Genomic DNA, 19,368 nt, shown 5'->3' on the forward strand with positions numbered 1-19,368 from the left:
GTCAGACTTTTTCAGTATGTTGGTTAGTTTTTACTGAAGTTTCCCCCACCCCCACCCCTTCTTGTTGTTAAGTCATGTTTCCAACTTTCCAAGACCCCATTTGTGGTTTTCTTGGGAAAGATACTGGAGTGGTTTGCCATTTCCTTCTCCAGCTCATTTTATAGATGAGGAAACTGAGGCAAACAGAGTTAAGTGGCTTGCCCAGGGTCATATAGCTACTAAGTGTCTGGGGCTACAAATACTTTATTACAAGAGAAGACTATGGGAAAGGAGGTGCAAAGATAGACAAGCAAAAATACGTGTTATAAAAACAAAATACTGGGGCAGCTAGGTGGCGCAGTGGATAAAGCACCGGCCCTGGATTCAGGAGTTCCTGAGTTCAAATCCGGCCTCAGACACTTGACACTCACTAGCTGTGTGACCTTGGGCAAGTCACTTAACCCCCACTGCCCCGCAAAAAAACAAAACAAAACAAAATACAATGAATGTATTTTAAGAAACACCATTTCAAGTTCAGACCACTTCCTAGGACAATGAATAATCTGATCAAATCCCATGTGTATAGGAAGACCAGTGAAGTCTGGCTAGATGGAATGCAGCACAAAAGACCAGTAATTTTGTTGCTAGTAGTTAAATATAAGAAAGAAAGAAATGTGGAATAGGCATGAAGGCCTACAGCTCTGTGTGCTTCTCTTCCCTTTTTACTTTTTTTTGGGGGGGGGGGGCAATGAGGGTTAAGTGACTTGCCCAGGGTCACACAGCTAATAAGTGTCTGAGGCTGGATTTGAACTCGGGTCCTCCTGAATCCAGGGCCTGTGCTTTATCCACTGTGCCACCTACCTGCCCCCTCTGCCATTTTTACTTACCCCTAAATCATTTATATGCCAGTCAAAGAAGACTTGGGGAGAAAAGGGAGCTTTGGCATCCTAGCTCACACACAGCTCCATAGGTTTTTTTGTTTATTTGTTTGGGTTTTGTTTTTTGGTGTTTTTTTTTTTTGATGAGGCAATTGGGGTTAAGTGACTTGCCTAGGGTCACACATCTAGTAAGTGTTAAGTGTCTGAGGCCGGATTTGAACTCAGGTCCTCCTGACTCCAGGGCTGGTGCTCTATCCACTGCGCCACCTAGCTGCCCCTATATATACTTTGTTAAGAGCATTTTTAGAGAAGCTTTCTCTAATTCAGTAGCATGCAGAATGGTCCTCTGTATGTCCTGAGGCTTCTACAACCATCTTTGCAACTTGTTCCTGCAGTCCTTCATCTAGGTGACCTGATGATCGATACAAAGGAAATTCCTAGCCCAAACACTTGCTACATACTCCTGACTAGAAAGTCAATTTCCTTCTCAAGGCAATCATTCGTTAATGACATTTTCTTCAACCAACAAAAATCTGTCTTCTCTCTCTCTCCCACCAACCTTCCCCCTCATTAAGAATTGAAGAAAAACAAAACTCCTGTTATAAACATTTATGGCCAAGAAAAACAAATTCCCATACTGTCCATTTCCAAAAAATAGATGTTTTGATTTGCACTGTGAATCCAACACCTATCAAAGGGCAGGCAATATATTTCATCATGAATTCTTTGGAATCATGGTTCATCATTGGCATTGATCAGAGTTGTTGATCTTTCAAAGTTGTTTGTCATTATGATATGAACTGTTCTCTTAGTTCTGTTCTCTTCACTCTGTATCCGTTCATACAAATCTTCCCAGTTTTCTCTGAAACCTTGTGAAAAGATGCAACCATTCTGGAGAGCAATTCAGAACTATGGCCAAAGGGCTATAGAAACATGCATACCTTTTGATCTAGCAATATCACTGCTAGGTTTATATCCCAAAGACATCCCCCAAAAGAGAAAAAGATCCACTTGTACAAAAATATTTATAGCAGCTCTTTTTCTGGTGGCTAAGAATTGGAAATCAAAAGAATACCCATCAATTGGGGAATGGCTAAACAAGCTGTGGTATATGATGGTGATAGAATATTATTGAAATAACAAGCAGGATGACTTCAGAAGAGCCTGGAAAGACATGTATGAACTGATGTATAGTGAAGTGAGCAGAACCAAGAGAACATTGTACACAGAGACAGCAATATTGTTTGGTGAAGAACTGTGAATGACTTGACTTTTCTCAACAATACAATGATCCAATACAATCCCAAAGGACTATTGATGAAACATACTATCCATCTCCAAAGAAAGAACTGATATTGATGGAACAGACTGAAGCTCTTTTTCATTTTCTTTCATTTTTTTCTTTTAATCAAGTTTTCTTGTACAAAATGGCAAATATGGTAATACTCTCCATCATTTCTTTTAATTTTTTTTTACATTTTTTTTCTTGCAGGGCAATGAGGGTTAATTGACTTGCCCAGGGTCACACAGCTAGTAAGTGTCAAGTGTCTGAGGCCGGATTTGAACTCAGGTACTCCTGAATCCAGGGCCGGTGCTTTATCCACTGTGCCACCTAGCCGCCCCCTCCATAATTTCTTAAAGCATAATATAATTCCATCACATTCATATGCCATAACTTGTTTGGCCATTTTCAAGTTGAGCAGCACCCCCTTAATCCTTTGTTTAAATGACAGTAACTTTCCAGTTCATTCAATGACTTACTTTAATAAGAGGATATGTGCCCATTTACCAACTCATCTTCTTAATATTTCACCTTTGGAATTCCAAATTAATGTTTACAACATGTTCCTCTAAGATTTATGCTTAGTTATAACTTGAGATCTTCTAGGCATTCACCCACACCCTGGCCAAATGGAGCTATGTCATCTAAATAAGCAATGGCAAATCCCCCAGGCCCAGCTCATATAATAATCCATTAACTAACCTTTGGGGGAGGGGAGAAAGTAATTGAATTCCTCAGTTCAAAAGGCAAAAATATTAACCTCATCTTCATTCAAGACAAAAACTTGTGCATAAGTCTACAGCCAAAATGCTTGATGCATTTCCCAGCAGATCCGCTACGCATCAGGCTTGGGTACGGAATTTAATTTTCAAAATCAACACAGAATCTAATTGTATCATCCAGGCTTGGGAACACTTGCAGAAGGTATGCTAACTCCCACTTCTAAAATCTCTGCCACCTCCTTCTTCCTGATGTCACCTAAAACCTTTCCACTGATTCTATAGGGTGGTAATATAATTGAATTATTATCCCCTGTATCTACAGTCTGAACAGCTAAAACAGTTCTACTTGGTTTGCTTTGAAGTATGTCTGTGAGCTTACTAAGCAGAGAAATAATTCTTTCTTCCTCTAACTGGGAAGTATTTCCAGACCTTCAGCCATTGTTCCATGCATACTACATTCCTCCAAGGCAGGCAAGCTAATGACTTCTCTCTCCTCAGATTCCTATGCTCCCACCTTGCCCCAAACTCAGAACTGTGGTGACCTGATGGCCTGGATTTTTTAAACCAATTATAGTTTAAAATGCCATTCTAGACACTTGACACTTACTAGCTGTGTGACCCTGGGCAAGTCACAACCCTCACTGCCCCGGAAAAAATGCCATTCTAATGACCCTAAGCACTATTAATATAGCCCAGAAATACCCACATTTCAGTAAATCATAAATGAATGAATCATGTCAGCAAGTACAACAACAACAAAATCTACATGTCATCAGAGATTGAGAACTACAAATGGTGGGTAATCACAGGTAGCAGAAACAGTGATTACACATGAAAACATATGCAAACTGGCTCCTAATACGCACATTTATAACTTATATGTGCCATATATATACATGTCCTGCATTTGTCATCGGTGGTAGCACAGGCAATGCAGCAATGAAAATGAATGATTGCCTGAGACATTTCTAGACAGAAGGCCCACAATTTTTTTTTTCAGGAAAGGTGATGCCTTCAATGTACGACTAACTGGGATTTACTTTTATATTTTATGAGGCTTTTCATATAAATGAATTTACAAATCAAGTTGTTTTTTCTCCCCAGTTCTGATTTTTGGTTTTGAAAACATGATAACTGTACTCAGAACTAACCCTAAAATGAATCCTAAAATTAGTCAAGAGAGCCTGCTAGGTATCATGATCATTTTTGTTGTCATTGTTGTTCAATCATTTCAGTTGTGTCTGACTCTTTGTAATCCCATTTGGGGTTTTCTTGGTGAAGACACTGTAGTGGTTTGCCATTTTTTTTTCAGCTGATTTTGCAAAAAAGGCTATAGGTGACTTGCTTAGGATCACAAAACTAGTAACTGTCTAAGGCCAGATTGGAACTCATGAAGATGAGTCTTTCTGATTCTAAGCCCAGTGCTTTCCATCCACTGTGCTACCCAGCTACTCTTTAAACATTCTTTTCCAGGTCTTAAATCTTTCCACCAACCCCACTGAATTGTAGTGTAAGAAAAGAATGAGCTTTTCCAACACCCAAAGACCCCAGCTGGAATTGATTTGGACTGATTGGATTGACTAAGAATTGACTGACTTTGCAGATTAGTACTTGAAGTTGACTTGATTGAAACCACACCTGCCTGACTCTGAAAAAAGTGTGTTCTCAGAGACTGTGGACTTTGACATCAACAGAGGACCACCCTCAAGTCCAGTGAATCAATGGACTTGAATGCTACCAGCCAATTAGCTTGGAGTGGTATGTAGGCACTGCCTCTTTTCCAGACCCGCAGGTAGCTCTCACAGGCACAGGAACTTCCTCTTTTTGGCCTGCGACTCGAAGGTGAAGGCAGCTCTTTTTCTCTTCTCTCTCGTAGATCCTAGTAGGCTTTCCTATCTTTCTGACCCAGGTGTTCTCTTTTTACTAATACCTGGTATGCTTTAATAAATGCTTAATGCCCAAAACTGGTGCTAAAGCTTCTAATTTATTAGTAAACCATAACTAATTTTCCCTACACTTGGGACAGGAGTAAGGCAACCACCCATTTAATTTTTACTCATCACAATAGTTAACAGACAACAATTTAACTCCTCTGAATTTGTATAGACAATTTTTTTACTCATCACAGTAGTTAACAGACAACAATTTAACTCCTCTGAATTTGTATAGACAATTTTTCCCAAACAAGAATTTTGTACCTATGTCTATAAACATTTCTAAGGTTAATCACAAATTTAAAATTCTGCTCAATAAGCCCTGACACTTCTACCAGGCTATAAGAGGATGCCAAAATGCCTGTCTTGGGTATCTCCTGGCATAACTGTAACCACTGTAAAAATGCATTTCTTTTCCTAGAGAATTAGCTTGAAAAAGGAATTTACTCTACCTCCCCCTATTCTATGTTCAAAGAGAACTGTTATGGTACCTCATTCACCTTTTCTTCCTGAAGTTTTTAGTGCCCAAGGAAATTTGGACTCTAAACACAGTGTTAAGAGTGGGATTAGTAAAATGATGAGGATGATGACAATGACTTCAATAATAATAAGAAAATTCAGCTAATCATTAAACATTTATCAAGTGCCAACTATGTATGTGCCAGGTACTGTGCTAAGAGCTGGGGTTACAAAATGAGGCAAAAAATAATCCCTGCCCTCAAGGAGTTTACAATGTGAAGTAACATGCAAACAAACATATACAGAGCAAGCTATGTACAAGATAAATAAATAATTAACAGAGAGGAAGATATAGGCCATGGATGCCCAAGTTGTGGTCCCTTCCCCAGTTCTTTGTTCTGAAGCTTCCCTCTAACCCCAGAGTTCACCTTTTAGAAGTACCTTCTGCCCCTCTGACCTATGTCTCTGATTGGCTGGCTCCTCCCAGAATCTCTGTTTAAGGAGGGTACTCAGGTAAGCCGTGTCTCATTTCTCTCCATGTCATACTCTGGGCTTGCTCTACCACAGCTCTGCCTGCCTTGTGGAGATCCTTTTCAGTTTCTTTATCTGTGGAGTCTTCCCCCACTAGAATTTAACCTTCCTGAGGGCCAGGACTGTCTTCTTTTTTGCTTCTATTTGTATATGCAGCACTTAGCACAGTGCCTGACATATAATAAGCACTTAATAAATGTTTGCTGACTGATTGCCATGGGAGTCAGTCCAGGAAAGAATGATCTTTTTTAAGTTAATTAGATATTATGGAGTCCTATGGTTATATAAAATGCAAACTGAAGGGGCAGCTAGGTGGCGCAGTGGATAAAGCACCAGCCCTGGATTCAGGAGTACCTGAGTTCAAATCCAGCCTCAGACACTTGACACTTACTAGCTGTGTGACCCTGGGCAAGTCACTTAACGCTCATTGCCCCACTAAAAAAAAGCAAACTGAATTGTAAACTCAAAATTTCCATACTTTATTAAAATATGTTGGAATGGTTATCCAATGACAAATGCAAATAAAAGTGGTGGGAGTAGGGGTGTGGACTTCGAGTGAATAGAAAATTGAGATATGGAGAAGAGCAGTTGAGTGGGAAGAAAATACCCTCATCATCAGAAAGGAAAATTGGTTTCAATATGTCAGGAATACCAGGACAGAGGAGAATGAATACAGGTCTCATCATGCCACTACCACAAGGTGATTAAAATATCCCTAAAAATATGTCTCCCTTTGTCTCAATTCCATGTTACCAAGTAACCTGATTATTACATAGTCTTTCCAGGTGCCAAGAAGGGGGTAATTTGGCCAATGATCATGAATAGCGCCTAAGGAGTAGGTATTTATCTTCAGCTGGGTGGGGGGTGAAGCAGGGTGATGAGGAAAGCAGCCAGCTGACACAATGGATAGAGCATTGGGCCGGGAAACAGTTAAACTGATCTTCCTGAGTTCAAATCTAGACTTAGACACTTACTCGCTATTTGGCCCTGGGCAAGTCATTTAACCCTGTTTGACTCAGTTTCTTCCTTTATAAAATAAGCAGGAGAAGGAAAATGGCACACCAGTCCAGTATCTTTGCCAAGAAAACAGGGTCATGAATAGTCGGAAACAATCGCAATGACTGAACAACAAATAACATTTACCTCCAGGGTGACTGGATAAATGGATGTTTTTGCCTCATTCGTTTGTCTGAATGTTATTATTGTGAGTCAATACTCTAGAGCCTAATTACCTTCCTCCAAGGGAACTGCTGAAATCCAGTCTCTGGATCTGAAAATTAAGGACTAGACCCTCAATTGTGGTGATCCTATCAAGATGCAGGCACCTCACAAGACCCACTCAATCAATCTTAGTCTTCATATTTACCAATTTGGAAACCAAAGTGTGGCCACAACAACTTTCTAAGTAACTTGGAGAAATGCTAAAGTAAAAGTGACTGAGGTAGGATTCATCCAAGTAGACAATGCTGGTTAACAGGAGAAGTTATCTAAAATAATCACATTTCTTTTGAAAAACAACTGCCTCAAATCTGTAAGACACCCTGAACCAACCAGAGAAAGCCATGGTAAGACCTCAGAACTTAGAAGGACAAGGCACATCAATTGATATAAAAATGTTATTGGTCCTTTGAAGCATTCTTCAATTTCAGTCCTTCTTGGTATTTTGCAGAATCACCCAAGGGAACAGATCCATCAGCTCAGATCTAGCTGTTGGTGAGCATCTGTACTTCTGAACTCCAACACAGACCACATTTGGTGTCACCTCATTATCACTGCAGTAATGAGAAGAAAGAGGTAGTACTTACGCAGGGCATGCCATTCATCCTGGCGGATGGTCTTGGTGATGTTGTAGGTGAGGTTCCTGGGGATGGTTGCTGAGGAGTAGTGGTACTTTATATAGATGCATCGCTCAATTTCTCCTGGCAGAGAGAAGCATGAACCCAAATGTTAATAGCCCAGCAGTCACAATGGAAGAAACGATGATCATCAGTTTTATTACCACAGGACAAAGATATCATTTCCAAGAAGGAACTAATAAGATTTACCAAGCTACAGAAGACAGTAGCTTTATCTCTATAAGAGCAAGAAGGACAATAAATAGAAAACTTCAGAGTATAACCAGAACACAACCTCATTAACCCAGATGCCAATAATTCACCATTAGTTTAGTTTTGTGCCATTTATGAAAAAACATTGATAAGTAAATAGTATAAATAATTGGGAGGGAGGGGAAGTAGTATTTATTTTAAAAATCAATTATTTTCAAGGAGTTGGAAAGTACTTATTTACCTAAAAATGGGTATGCTAATTATGTCATTGACATATTTATTAAAGCAGACCCATCTAGACCTGCACTGACACTCCATCAGTCAGCAGTTACATACTTGCCACAAGTAACAAAACTTCTAAAATAGTCTAGAATTTGGACTTTTCTCTAACTCACTAATTACACCTTTGCAAGTCTTACTGTAAAAGGACAAAAATAAGAATTTCAGTACATGAATCCATCCTTTGTTCATATGCCCTTCAGAAAAACATTAACGGGGGCAGCTAGGTGGTACAGTGGAGAAAGCACCAGCCTTGGATTCAGGAGGACCTGAGTTCAAATCCAGCCTCAGACACTTGACACTTACTAGCTGTTTGACCTTGGTCAAGTCACTTAACCCTCACTGCCCCACCAAAAAAAGAAAAAAGAAAAACATTGACAAAGTTCTAGAGGGAAAGAAAGATTGGCATGCTCTTGACCTTGCTTCCTCTAATGTCTTTCAAGTATTTCTATTGACAGCTTATCTGTAGGGTCTTAAAAATTCAATGCCAGGACATCTCGAAGAAGGAAAGGGAATATTTTTAAAGGTAAGGGTTTTCAGTTTTGTGCCTGAATGGATACCAATAGTAATCTACTTTGCAGTGCACTTATTTTCAATTTATCACTCATGGCATCTGATTTAATCATGATGACCCCAGCTTTACTTGCAATGGGGTGGAACTTGGAAACCAGTGATTTTCAGTCATTTAGGCAGTGCTCTACAGAATTGATACCTCATTGTAAATCATCACTGGAAAAACATCCAATAGGCAGTCAAAGACCAAATATTACCCATTGGGTCACTGATTATTCAGTAATAATGGTAATAATCATAAAAGTTCACTTATAAGCAGCACTTTATAGTTTGCAAAGAGAGTTTTTTCCTCACAGTAGGTAGATGAGGTAGGTAGGGTCAACATTACTGATTCCATTTTACAGATGAGGAAACTGAGACTCGAAGAAATAAGATGACTTGACCATAGTTACACAGCTGTTAAATGACAAAATTCTTGAAATGTTTTCTGTGTAGTTTAGAAGACCACAGTTGGAGTGAAATTTGACTGGTCTAATTATATGCAATATGTTTGAATAATTTCTCCTAACTAACTGGAAATCAGGTGACTAGATAGAAATCCCTTCTGTTGCACTATAGTCCTACAGAGGGGAAAACAAAAACATGACATCTCCATAGCAAGACTGAAATGCAGAACAGGGTTAGTCATGGGAAGAGGAATAATAGCTTCTCAGGATGACACCTGCAGAACCTGGTCTAGAAACATTCCTTTTCCAATGGCTTTGGGGTTAAGGGTGCTAGGATATCTCCAAGGGGAGATGGTAATCAAAGTGGTGATTTGACTTCTTTGAAGCATACTACCTCTTGTCTCCCCAACAAGGTGCCCTGATGCTTCAGGTAGACTACCTTGCCCACCCTGTGAGTAGCAGCTGATTGGCAGTTTGGGGGCATGGCTGGCCCCTTCCCCATGGGAGTTGCTTCCCTAAATGATGGCTGAACCAGAAGCAGGTCTGGTGATTTAGAGGACACTTTTATCAAGGATCTTGGGTTCAGGGTCCTAGGCTGTCTCTGTCTTTTTGGTAAATAGTATTTTTTCCAATTATGTGTAAAGATAGTTTTCTTTTTTTTCTTTTTTTTTTGGTGAGGCAATTGGGGTTAAGTGACTTGCCCAGGGTCACACAGCCAGTAAATGTCAAGTGTCTGAGGCCAGGTTTGAACTCAGGTCCTCCTGAATCCAAGGCAAGCACTTTATCCACGGTGCCACCTAGCTGCCCCTAAAGATAATTTTCAACATTCATTTTTTATAAGATTTTGAATTTCAAATTTTTTCTCCCTCCCTCCCATCCCTCTTCCCCAAGATGGTAAGCAATCTGATATAGCCTATCCATGTGTAATCATGTGAACATATCTCCACCTTCATCATGTTGTGAAAGAAGAATCAGCACAAAAGAGAAAAGCTACAAAAACAAAAAAAGAAGTGAAAATAGTATTGTTTGGTCTTTATTCAGACGTCATAGTTCTTTCTCTGAATGTGGAGAGTATTTTCCATGATGAGTCTTTTGGAATTGTTTTGGATCATGGTATTGCTGAGAAGAGCTAAGTCAATCATAGTTGATTATCCCACAGTGTTGCTGTCACTGTATACAATGTTCTCCTGGTTCTGCTCACTTCACTCAGTATTAGTTCATCAGTTCTTTCCAGGTTTTTTTCTGAAATCCACGTGCTCATCATTTCTTATAGCACAGTAGTATTCCATTACATTGATATGCCACAGCCTGTTCATCCATTCCCCAACTGATGGGTATTCCTTAATTCCTAATTCTTTGCCACCACAAAAATAGTTGCTATAAATATTTTTGTACACATGGGTCCTTTTCACTTCTTATGATCTCTTTGGAATACAGACCTAGTAGCTCCATCTGGTTCTTAGGGGAGATGGTGGTCGATTCTAACTTCATTATTTTCAGCCACAAATAAATAAATAATATCTACTTTCATGGGAGCCTCTCAAAGGATTAAGGAGAGGGCAAGAGAACCTTAAAACAACTAGAAATATACCAAACAACTAAAAGAGAGAGAAGGTTTTTTTTTAAAAACCCTACAAGGAAAATTATGGAAAATATCAAAATAGACAGCCTAAAAAAGTAAACAAATAATTATTCCCAATACAATAAAGAACTACCACAGAGTAAGAGAAAACTAGGAGAAATCTCTGGACAAAGGAAATAATTATGTAAAAAACACAACTAAAATACCAGAAATGAAAATAAAATTACTACAGGGACCCCAGGAATGGTCAGAAGACCTAATAAAACAACTGAAAAAAGACACAAGAAATTCAATTAGAGCTCAAAAAGATAATCAAGATCTTAGACTAGAGGGCTAGAAAACCTTAGCAGAATGAGGAGAGAAATGGAGATAGAGCTCAAAAATTCGATACATGAAACACTGGTGGAAATTCAAAGCAAAAAAAAAAAAAAAGAGCACATGAGATATCTTTAATCAAAACTTATTGTCCCTTTGTAGTCTAACCTTATTTAAGGATTATTTAGGTGTTCAAAGGAGAGGGAAAGAATGAGTAATGCTTTGACATCACCTGTTCTAGGTCAGGTGAAGGGAGATTGAAAAAAAATACAGTAGGAGAAATATAATAAAGTAAGCAGAAGACTAAACTGAGATAGTGAGGAGAAAGCTAGGTGTCTACATGATGGAGAAAAGTTACTATTACAGAGGACTGGTTACAAAAGAAATGTTCAAAGGAGGAAGCCCCAGTGATTTGGACCAGGGTAGGCTAAAAAAAAAAAAACAGGGAAAAAGAGGAAATTGGTTTAGGATAGCAGTATAAACTGAAGAGATCAGTTGATGATTTCTTTCCGTATTTAAGTAAAAAAGAAAAAAATTTCCCTAACAGTATTTCAGGAAGGGAAAAGCAAACTTAACTCTCCTAATCTTGAATATGAATGGAGTAAACTCACCTATGAAAATGAGGAGGGTGATAGAAAGTTTTAGAAGGTAAAATGCAAAGTTTTGCCACATACAAAAACACACTTAAAAGATAAAAATGCATACGGTGTTAAAATGAGGGTTTACAGAAAAATTTCTCTTGTCTCAGCTCAGTCTAAAAAAAACAGCAGTAATCACGGTCTCCAACAAGGCAACAGTAAAAATAGATATGGTCAAGAGAGATGAAAAACTACATTATGCTAAAAGGTTCCATAGATAATGAAACAGTATCAGCCCTAAGAGAAACTTCTCAAGTTGATGCAAGGTTATGAGTTGGTTATAGTCAGCTCAATTGGCTAAGAAAAGTTCAGTATAGATGAGAAAAGACCACCTGAGACTCAACCTAAGAATGGGACCAATCAAAATGCATTCCTGGTAGGCAGCCAGTGAGCATTTCCTGAAACAGTGATAGCAGCAACATTGGAGGGTCCTCATTATTTACTTGGCTTAGAACTGCAATCATTCTGCCTTTGACAGCAATTAAATTAGAAAAACTCAAATATTACCCAGAAAAGAAAGCAAAATATTTATCCATGTAGCTCTAGGTCCTGTCAGTGTGCTGGGCTTTTGTATGTGCAGGCACCATCTGGGTACTAAACGTGTGCCCAGAATGCAAGTTTCTAACCCAAAACAAGATTCTCCACAATGAAACAGGACCAGGGAACAAAACAAGTACCACCTTCAGACCAACCTTGAAAACCCATGTACTTATCTGGAACATACCCTGGGCTAGCTCCTTTCCTAGTTGAATAAGCAAGATAGAAGTAGGAACTAGACCTGAAACTTCATTATTTGGAAGTTACGGAGTGAATAACTTCATCTATCAATGTAAATTAGTACCTTCTCTGCAACTTAAAGTCTTAGAGACTTGCTGGCGACACTGAAAAGTTAAATGACTTACCCAGGATCCCACACCCAGTCTGTATCAGAGACAGCCCATGAACCCAGGTCTTCTACTATGCCATGCTACCTGTCACTGAGTAAAAAAACTGAACTCAAAATTGATAAAATTTCAAAACTTATCATGTTGGGGATGGGGGGAAGCAGGGCTTAAGGTGAGGAAAGCAGCTCTACAATTCTTCTCAGGAAGAATTCAATTCCTGACCTTACTCCCTGCTTTCTGAAGAAATTTCAGTGGTTCTAAAAGGTCCTTCATATTTTTTTATTCATTTGGTCCTTCATATTTTTAATAGATTCATAAAATTTAAGGCTGATAGGGTCCTTAGAGGTCACTTAGTTCAACTTCCTCACTTTACACATGAGGAAACTAAGACCCAGTGAGGTTAAAGTGATTTTGCCAAGATCACACAGAGAGTGACAAAGGCAGAATTTAAAGCCACTGACTCCAAATCCAGTGTTCTTTCCACCAAACAAGCACTGCATCCCTTATACACCACTGCTACTTTTCTCCTTTCTTTTTTTTCTTTTTCTCTACCAATTTCTTCATATGAACTCCACCTCTACCTTCCCTTCATTTGGTCCCTTAACACTCACAACCCTCTGCTACAACCATCTCTCCTACCAAATGTCTACAATGGCAGAGGAACAGGGAATCATGGTAGGAGGAACTATTCTAGTTCTCCTTCTTTCCCCTAATATATTTTTTTAAATACTTACTGTGCCAGGAACTGTGTTAGTCACTGGACATACAAAAAAAAATGAAAAACTGTAACTATCCTAAAGAAGCTTCCTGTCCCTTGTCTCTATATAGGGATATACAGAATAAATACTAGATTAGTTTGAGGGGGGTACATAAGCAGCACCTAAAGGTATCCCTTGAATTGAGCTTTAAGAGAAACTAGACATTCTGAGTATTGTAGGAATAGTATCATAGGCTACCCAGTGGCCAAGAGAAACATACAAGCCAGAAGGCTCCCCTAAACCCATACCTACTCAGTTTTAGCTCCTAATCTGACATGTCACACAGTCACTCATTTTGAAGGTTACCTGTAGACACTCTGGTCAATTTCAGCAGTGGTTATTTCCAAGCTGTTATTGACAGTATTATAAAATGCTATACTATCCTTTCCCATAATTATGGGATATCCAGCATAGGCAGGGACAGCCAGGAAACAGGCAATTGGCCATGTGGAATTATTTAAGGGATGCTGAGAAAGCTACTTTATGCCCCAATCTACCTCCTCAACCCAAATGTCACTGTACCTAAAATTGTAACATTAGATATCCAGTCTTTAGAGTTAAGGATCATTCTATCCAATTATCCTTTTTAATATGAAAATATACTTGAGAGAGGTAATATAGCAAATCATTGGCACTTTAATGTGAATTGGTTTAGCAGGTCACATTCAATCAGTGAACAAGTATTTATTAATCTTTTATTATGTGTTAGTCACTATGCTAAGTGTGGGGGATACAAAAAAGGGCAAAAATGCTGTACTTGCTCTCAAGAAGTTCACATTCTAATGAAGGAGACAACATTTTAATGACTTCTTTTTTTGTGAGGCAATTGGAGTTAAGAGACTTGCCCAGGGTCACACAGCTAGTAAGTGTTAAGTGTCTGAGACCAGATTTGAACTCAGGTCCTCCTGAATCCAGGGCCAGTGCTCTACCCACTGTGCCACCTAGCTGCCCCAGAAGACAACATTTTAAAAAACATGTGCATACAACATATATAAAAAGTAAGTGGAAGACTATCTCAGAGGGAAGACACTAGAGGGAGGAGATGACAGGAAGGATACCTGGGAAAAGTAATCTACAGAAGGTGAGATTTAAGCTGAGTCTAGAAGGAAGGCAAAAAAACTAAGAGCAGAGTGGGGATGGGAAGAGGGCAAAGTATTCCATATATGAGAGATGACCAGTGTAGCTAGATCATAGAGTGCATGGGAGGAAATAGTGTAACAAGATTGGAAAGGTAAGAAGGGGGCAGTTTGTGAAGGTCTCTAAATGCTAAACAGAAGGTTTTATGTTTGATCCCGGAGGTAAGAGGGAGCTACTAGGGTTTTGTGAGTAGTGGGGTGACGTAGTTGGGCCTATATTTTGGGAGAATTACTTTGGCAACTGAGTAAAAAATGGATTGGGAGAGACAAGGCAGGGAGATCAATTATAAGGTTATCAAAATAATACTTGGAAGAAGTGATGAGGCCCTGAAATTGAACAAACCTAGGCCAGAATGAGAGAGAGCACTAGGCTGAGATGAGGGAAATCTTGACAATCAGGAAATGCTGGAAGGTAGAGAAAGAGTATAGGGAAAGTAATAATAAAATCATAGACCATTAGAGGACAAAGAGCCCATAGAAATCATCTAATCTAATACCATCATTTATACATGAGGAAACTGAGTCCCAGAGAAATTAAAAGGTAACTTGTTCAAAGCCACACAGCGAGCTAGTATGGTGACAGAGTAAGGGTTAAAACCAGGTTTCTAGCCTAGTACTTCTACTATACCATCCTGGGGCATCAAAGAAAAACTAGTAACTTTACAATTTAGCCAATGACCTGCTTTGAGCCAGAAGAAAAATGAGGATATGGCAAAGTTCTCCAAATGTTCCATGGTGTAAATACCTCCCAGAATATTGACTATTCACCTCTTTTCTGAAGCCATTTCTAGATATTATCAGCACAACAACTCCATAACCAATCATTCATCTCACTTGAGTTATAAGTTCCCTAGTTAGTTCTTGAACTTGCCTATATTTCCTTAAAAGGTCTGAGGAGCTTTTTCTCCTCGGATCCCATGGCGGACTGTCATATCTTCAATCATGGCAAAAATCAAGGCCAGGGATCTTCGTGGGAAGAAGGAGGAGGAGCTACTTAAACAGATGATTTAAAGGTGGAACTTTCCCAATTGAGAGTGGCTAAGGTCACTGGAGGAGCTGCATCCAAGCTATCTGAGATCCGAGTCGTCTGAAAATCTATTGCCCGAGTCCTGACTGTCATCAACTAGACACAGAAAGAGAACCTCAGGAAATTCTATAAGGGCAAGAAATACAGGCCCCTGGACCTTCAGCCCAAGAAGACCCGTGCCATGCACCGCAGGCTTAATAAGCACGAGGAAAGCCTGAAGACCAAAAAACAGCAGAGGAAGGAACGCCTGTACCCTCTTCGGAAATTTGCTGTTAAGGCATAATTTGTAGAAGTGCTAAATAAAAAGACAAATTGTTATTAAAAAAAAAAGGTCTGAGGAAATTTGAAAGAGAATCAACAAGAGAACAGTGAAAATAATTCAAAAAAATTTTTTAAAAGATCATTGAGGTTGGCCTAATGGAAATGGAGTAATTTAGTCTAGAGAAATGAAGACCAAGAAATGATCAATAAAATGTTTTTATGATACCAAAAATTATTCAATTCATTCACAGGAAACATCAGTCAAAAGCCTTGCTTGGCATAATTTAGATATCCTTAATAATAGTCTTTATCATACAGTTTATCTTGGGATCCCATCTTCTGTTCTCAGAACATTCTTTCTAGACTAGTTACTTTCAAAGGACACTAACTAAACTTACAGCTAAGAAAGACAATTTTTTCTTTTAATTTTTCTGATCCTTTTCCATCCATTCAATAAGCATATATTGTCATGTCCTCTGGTTCCAAATAGTTTCATGTTCATTGTTCTTTTCCACTCTACCGTAAAGGTGGAAGGAGGGAATGAACGAAGGAAGGAATGAAGGAACAAAGGAGGGAGTGAGGGAGGGAAGGGAGGAGAGAGGGAAGGAAGGAGGAAGGGAGGGAGGAAGGGAAGGAAAAGAGGGAGGAAGGGAGGAGGGAAGAGATAGGAAGGAAGGAAGGAAGGAAGGAAGGAAGGAAGAGATAGGAAGGAAGGAAGAAAAACAAGCATTTGTTAAGGGCCTACAAAAATTATTTCCTTTGACCCTCACAACAACCCTGTGAGGTAAGTACTATCATTATAGCCATTTTACATTTGGGGAAACTGAGGCAAACAAGTTAAGTGACTTGCCTAGGGTCACCAGCTAGTCTCTGGAGTCAGTTTTAAACTAGGTCTTCCTGACTCCAAGCTCAGCATTCTATCCACTATGCCACCTAACTCAGGAGAAAGACTGTTACAAATATAGATTGAGTCAGAGAAGGCTTCGTGGTGTTATTTGTGTTATTCAGGAAATAAAAATACTTGTGAAGATATGGGGATGGGGGATATTCCAGGTAGAAGAAACCATGTAAACAAAGGCATGGAGGCAGGAAAGCACAGCACATAGTTGAGGGCAAAGAAGAAAAGCGTTTGTCAACAGCATAGAGTTTGTAAAAGGGAATAATATGAAACAATAAAAAGTTAAGAGTGACACCAGGCTATAAAGTGTTTTGAATGCCAAGCAAAGGAGTTTGAACTTAACTTGAAAGTATGATAAGACAATATCTGACAACTTTCTTACCACCATTTACTTAAGATGAGCAGGTCTGCAAAATCAAGCTGAAACATCAACTTTAGGGCTAGGTTAGTTTGCAAATTCTACTATATCCCTGATGTTTAGTAACTAGTTGACTAAGTTACCTAGATTAGATCTTTCCTTTCTGCTATCTGTTCTTTGATGTGTAAAGCCTGACTTTCCCTTTCTGCCTTTGGTAAAATTCCACTATACTCATCTTGCCTATTTAACCAAAATCCACATAAGGATGATGAAAACTGTTGCTAAGGGCTCAGTGATTTTTGTGTACATTGAGGCTATGCTCTGAGTATATAATAAACTGGTTTTTTCCATATCTCTGTATGTTGATGGTTATGATTGGCAGCAGTACCTATCAAAGAATCCTTGGACAATTTCTGTCAAAATAATGAGTAGTTTGCTGCTGAAGATTTTTGAGTACATCTGTGATATGAATAGAATGACAACTAGTTTAACCTTCGCACTAAACTTATTGTAAGTAAGGTTATTCTGCAAGTTATCTGAAGGATGGAATGGGGTGGGAGGGAGAACAAAAGTAGAAAGAGCAATAAGAGAAGTAAGGAAAAACAAGAGTTGTATATCTTTGAAGCTAAGGGGGGAAAAGTATCTACTAGGAGGGAATAGTCATCAACAATGTTAAATACTTTAGAGAGGTCAAGAAAAGAGAATTAAGATGGGAGAAAGGCCATGACCTTTGAAGAAGAAGCTTCAGTAGAGTTTGATGAGGGTATATGAAAATTTGCAAGCAATAGTGAGGAATCAAAGGCATCAGGAAAATCACTTTGTAATTTCTAAAACCCTACATAGATATGGGCTATCTTAACAGTGGCATGCTGCTAAATGTTTAATAAAAAGCTCTCTGGAAAAAAATGTATCCATGACACACATTAAAGTTTTTCTGCATTATAAACATTTCCTTCACCACTTTCTCAAGTCTAGACAAAATAATAAATCAAGTACTGATTTATAGTGTTTGGCTTATTTCCAAGATAAAAATGATCACAATGAAAATTTAACAATGGGTTCAGGAGCTGGGCTCTAGCACACCCCTGAATACCTACCTATGAGGTGAAGATAACTTTTTAAAGTTGAGCAGAAAGGGGAAGAAATATGAGAAATAGGTGTATGGAATACAAATGTTAACAGAAGGCTTTTTAAGGGACTGAGGAGACCTAAGGATACTTAAAGTAGGTGGGAAGGGGTCCATGGAGGGGGAAAGAGTGAAGACAAATAGGAGATAGAGGACCTTGCCAGAGCAAGGTCATGAAGGAGTTGATAGGGAATGGAATCAACAATACAGATTGAAGAATTTGCCTTAAGTAAAGTAGAACTACCCCTTCTTCTGATTCTCTTCTGGCATTGACGTGTTCTTCCAGCAAGGATATGGAGTACTTTTCTAGTTAGGAAAGTGTTTCTTTGTTCCATTTACCATATACTGCCATCCCTTACTAGGCTGAATGCTCTTTGAAAGCAAGGATCACATTTTATTGAGCTTTGTATTACCCATAAGATTAAACAAAATGCCTCAAACATAGTAGTCCTCAACAAATACTCATTGAATATATGAATGATAAGACTAAGTTCAGGGAGTAGATCTGTGCTTTTGCTGATATAGGAAATGCCTGGGATGAGGAAACTCCCATCAGTGGAGCTCAACTCCTTTTCTGTGGTAAGATCTGTTGTAAGGAATACAGTAGCCTCCCTAACCTACTAAACAAAGAAACCCAGGGAAGATCAAAAGCCCCTGAGAGAAAAGCTGAGTGGCCCCTTCAGAGTAAGGCCAGCAGTAATGACTCATAGTTCCTTCCACTTGTAGGAAATTTGAATAGCAACTAGTTTTCAATTCTCCAGGAGCCTTTTCTCCCTTACTGCCATGAATCAGCACCAAGGCCAGGACCAGGCTTTTCTATCCCATCTCCCAATGCCTGATCCTGTTAGACCTAGATAAGAACCATATAAAAACCTACCAGACTTCACTGGTCAGTAAGAGAAAAAGTGCTCATTACCTCTGGGGCCCTGGTAGGACCCAGGGCTCTATCAGGGTGCCTAATTCTCTTGAGGGTTCAGTGAACCTGACCAGTTGAGACCTTCCCTTATGACTGTCCTGTGCTTGTTTGCTTGCTTGCTTCCTTCCTTCCTTTCTTTCTTTTTTTTGTGGGGCAATGACTTGCCCAGGGTTACACAGCTAGTAAGCATCAAGTGTCTGAGGCTGGATTTGAACTCAGGTCCTCCTGAATCCAGGACTGGTGCTTTATCCACTGCACCACCTAGCTGCCCCCTGTCCTTTGCTTTTTAAGTATTTCCCCCTAAATAAGGCTGGCTTGCTTTTTTGTCCTGTTGTAAGCACTATGTTTCTTTGTACTTCACTTTGGTATTCCACAAACAATTCCTGAGTCTGTGCAAA

The 19,368-nt window shown here is 39.2% G+C and overlaps 1 protein-coding gene and 1 pseudogene across 1 annotated transcript in view; one reads left to right on the plus strand and one right to left on the minus strand.

Annotated features, from left to right (window-relative positions):
• The window catches only part of TMEM178B (transmembrane protein 178B), a 447,373-nt gene that overhangs the window by 318,267 nt on the left and 109,738 nt on the right, over nucleotides 1–19,368 (minus strand). Inside the window, exon 2 of the mRNA XM_043965935.1 lies at nucleotides 7,591–7,704. Within this exon, the coding sequence (XP_043821870.1) occupies nucleotides 7,591–7,704 (114 nt within the window). The remainder of the gene's footprint in view (nucleotides 1–7,590; nucleotides 7,705–19,368) is intronic.
• On the plus strand, nucleotides 15,327–15,730 carry LOC122727978 (annotated as a pseudogene).

The sequence above is a fragment of the Dromiciops gliroides genome, chromosome 5, assembly GCF_019393635.1.
Source record: "Dromiciops gliroides isolate mDroGli1 chromosome 5, mDroGli1.pri, whole genome shotgun sequence".
Classification (NCBI taxonomy): Eukaryota; Metazoa; Chordata; class Mammalia; order Microbiotheria; family Microbiotheriidae; genus Dromiciops; species Dromiciops gliroides.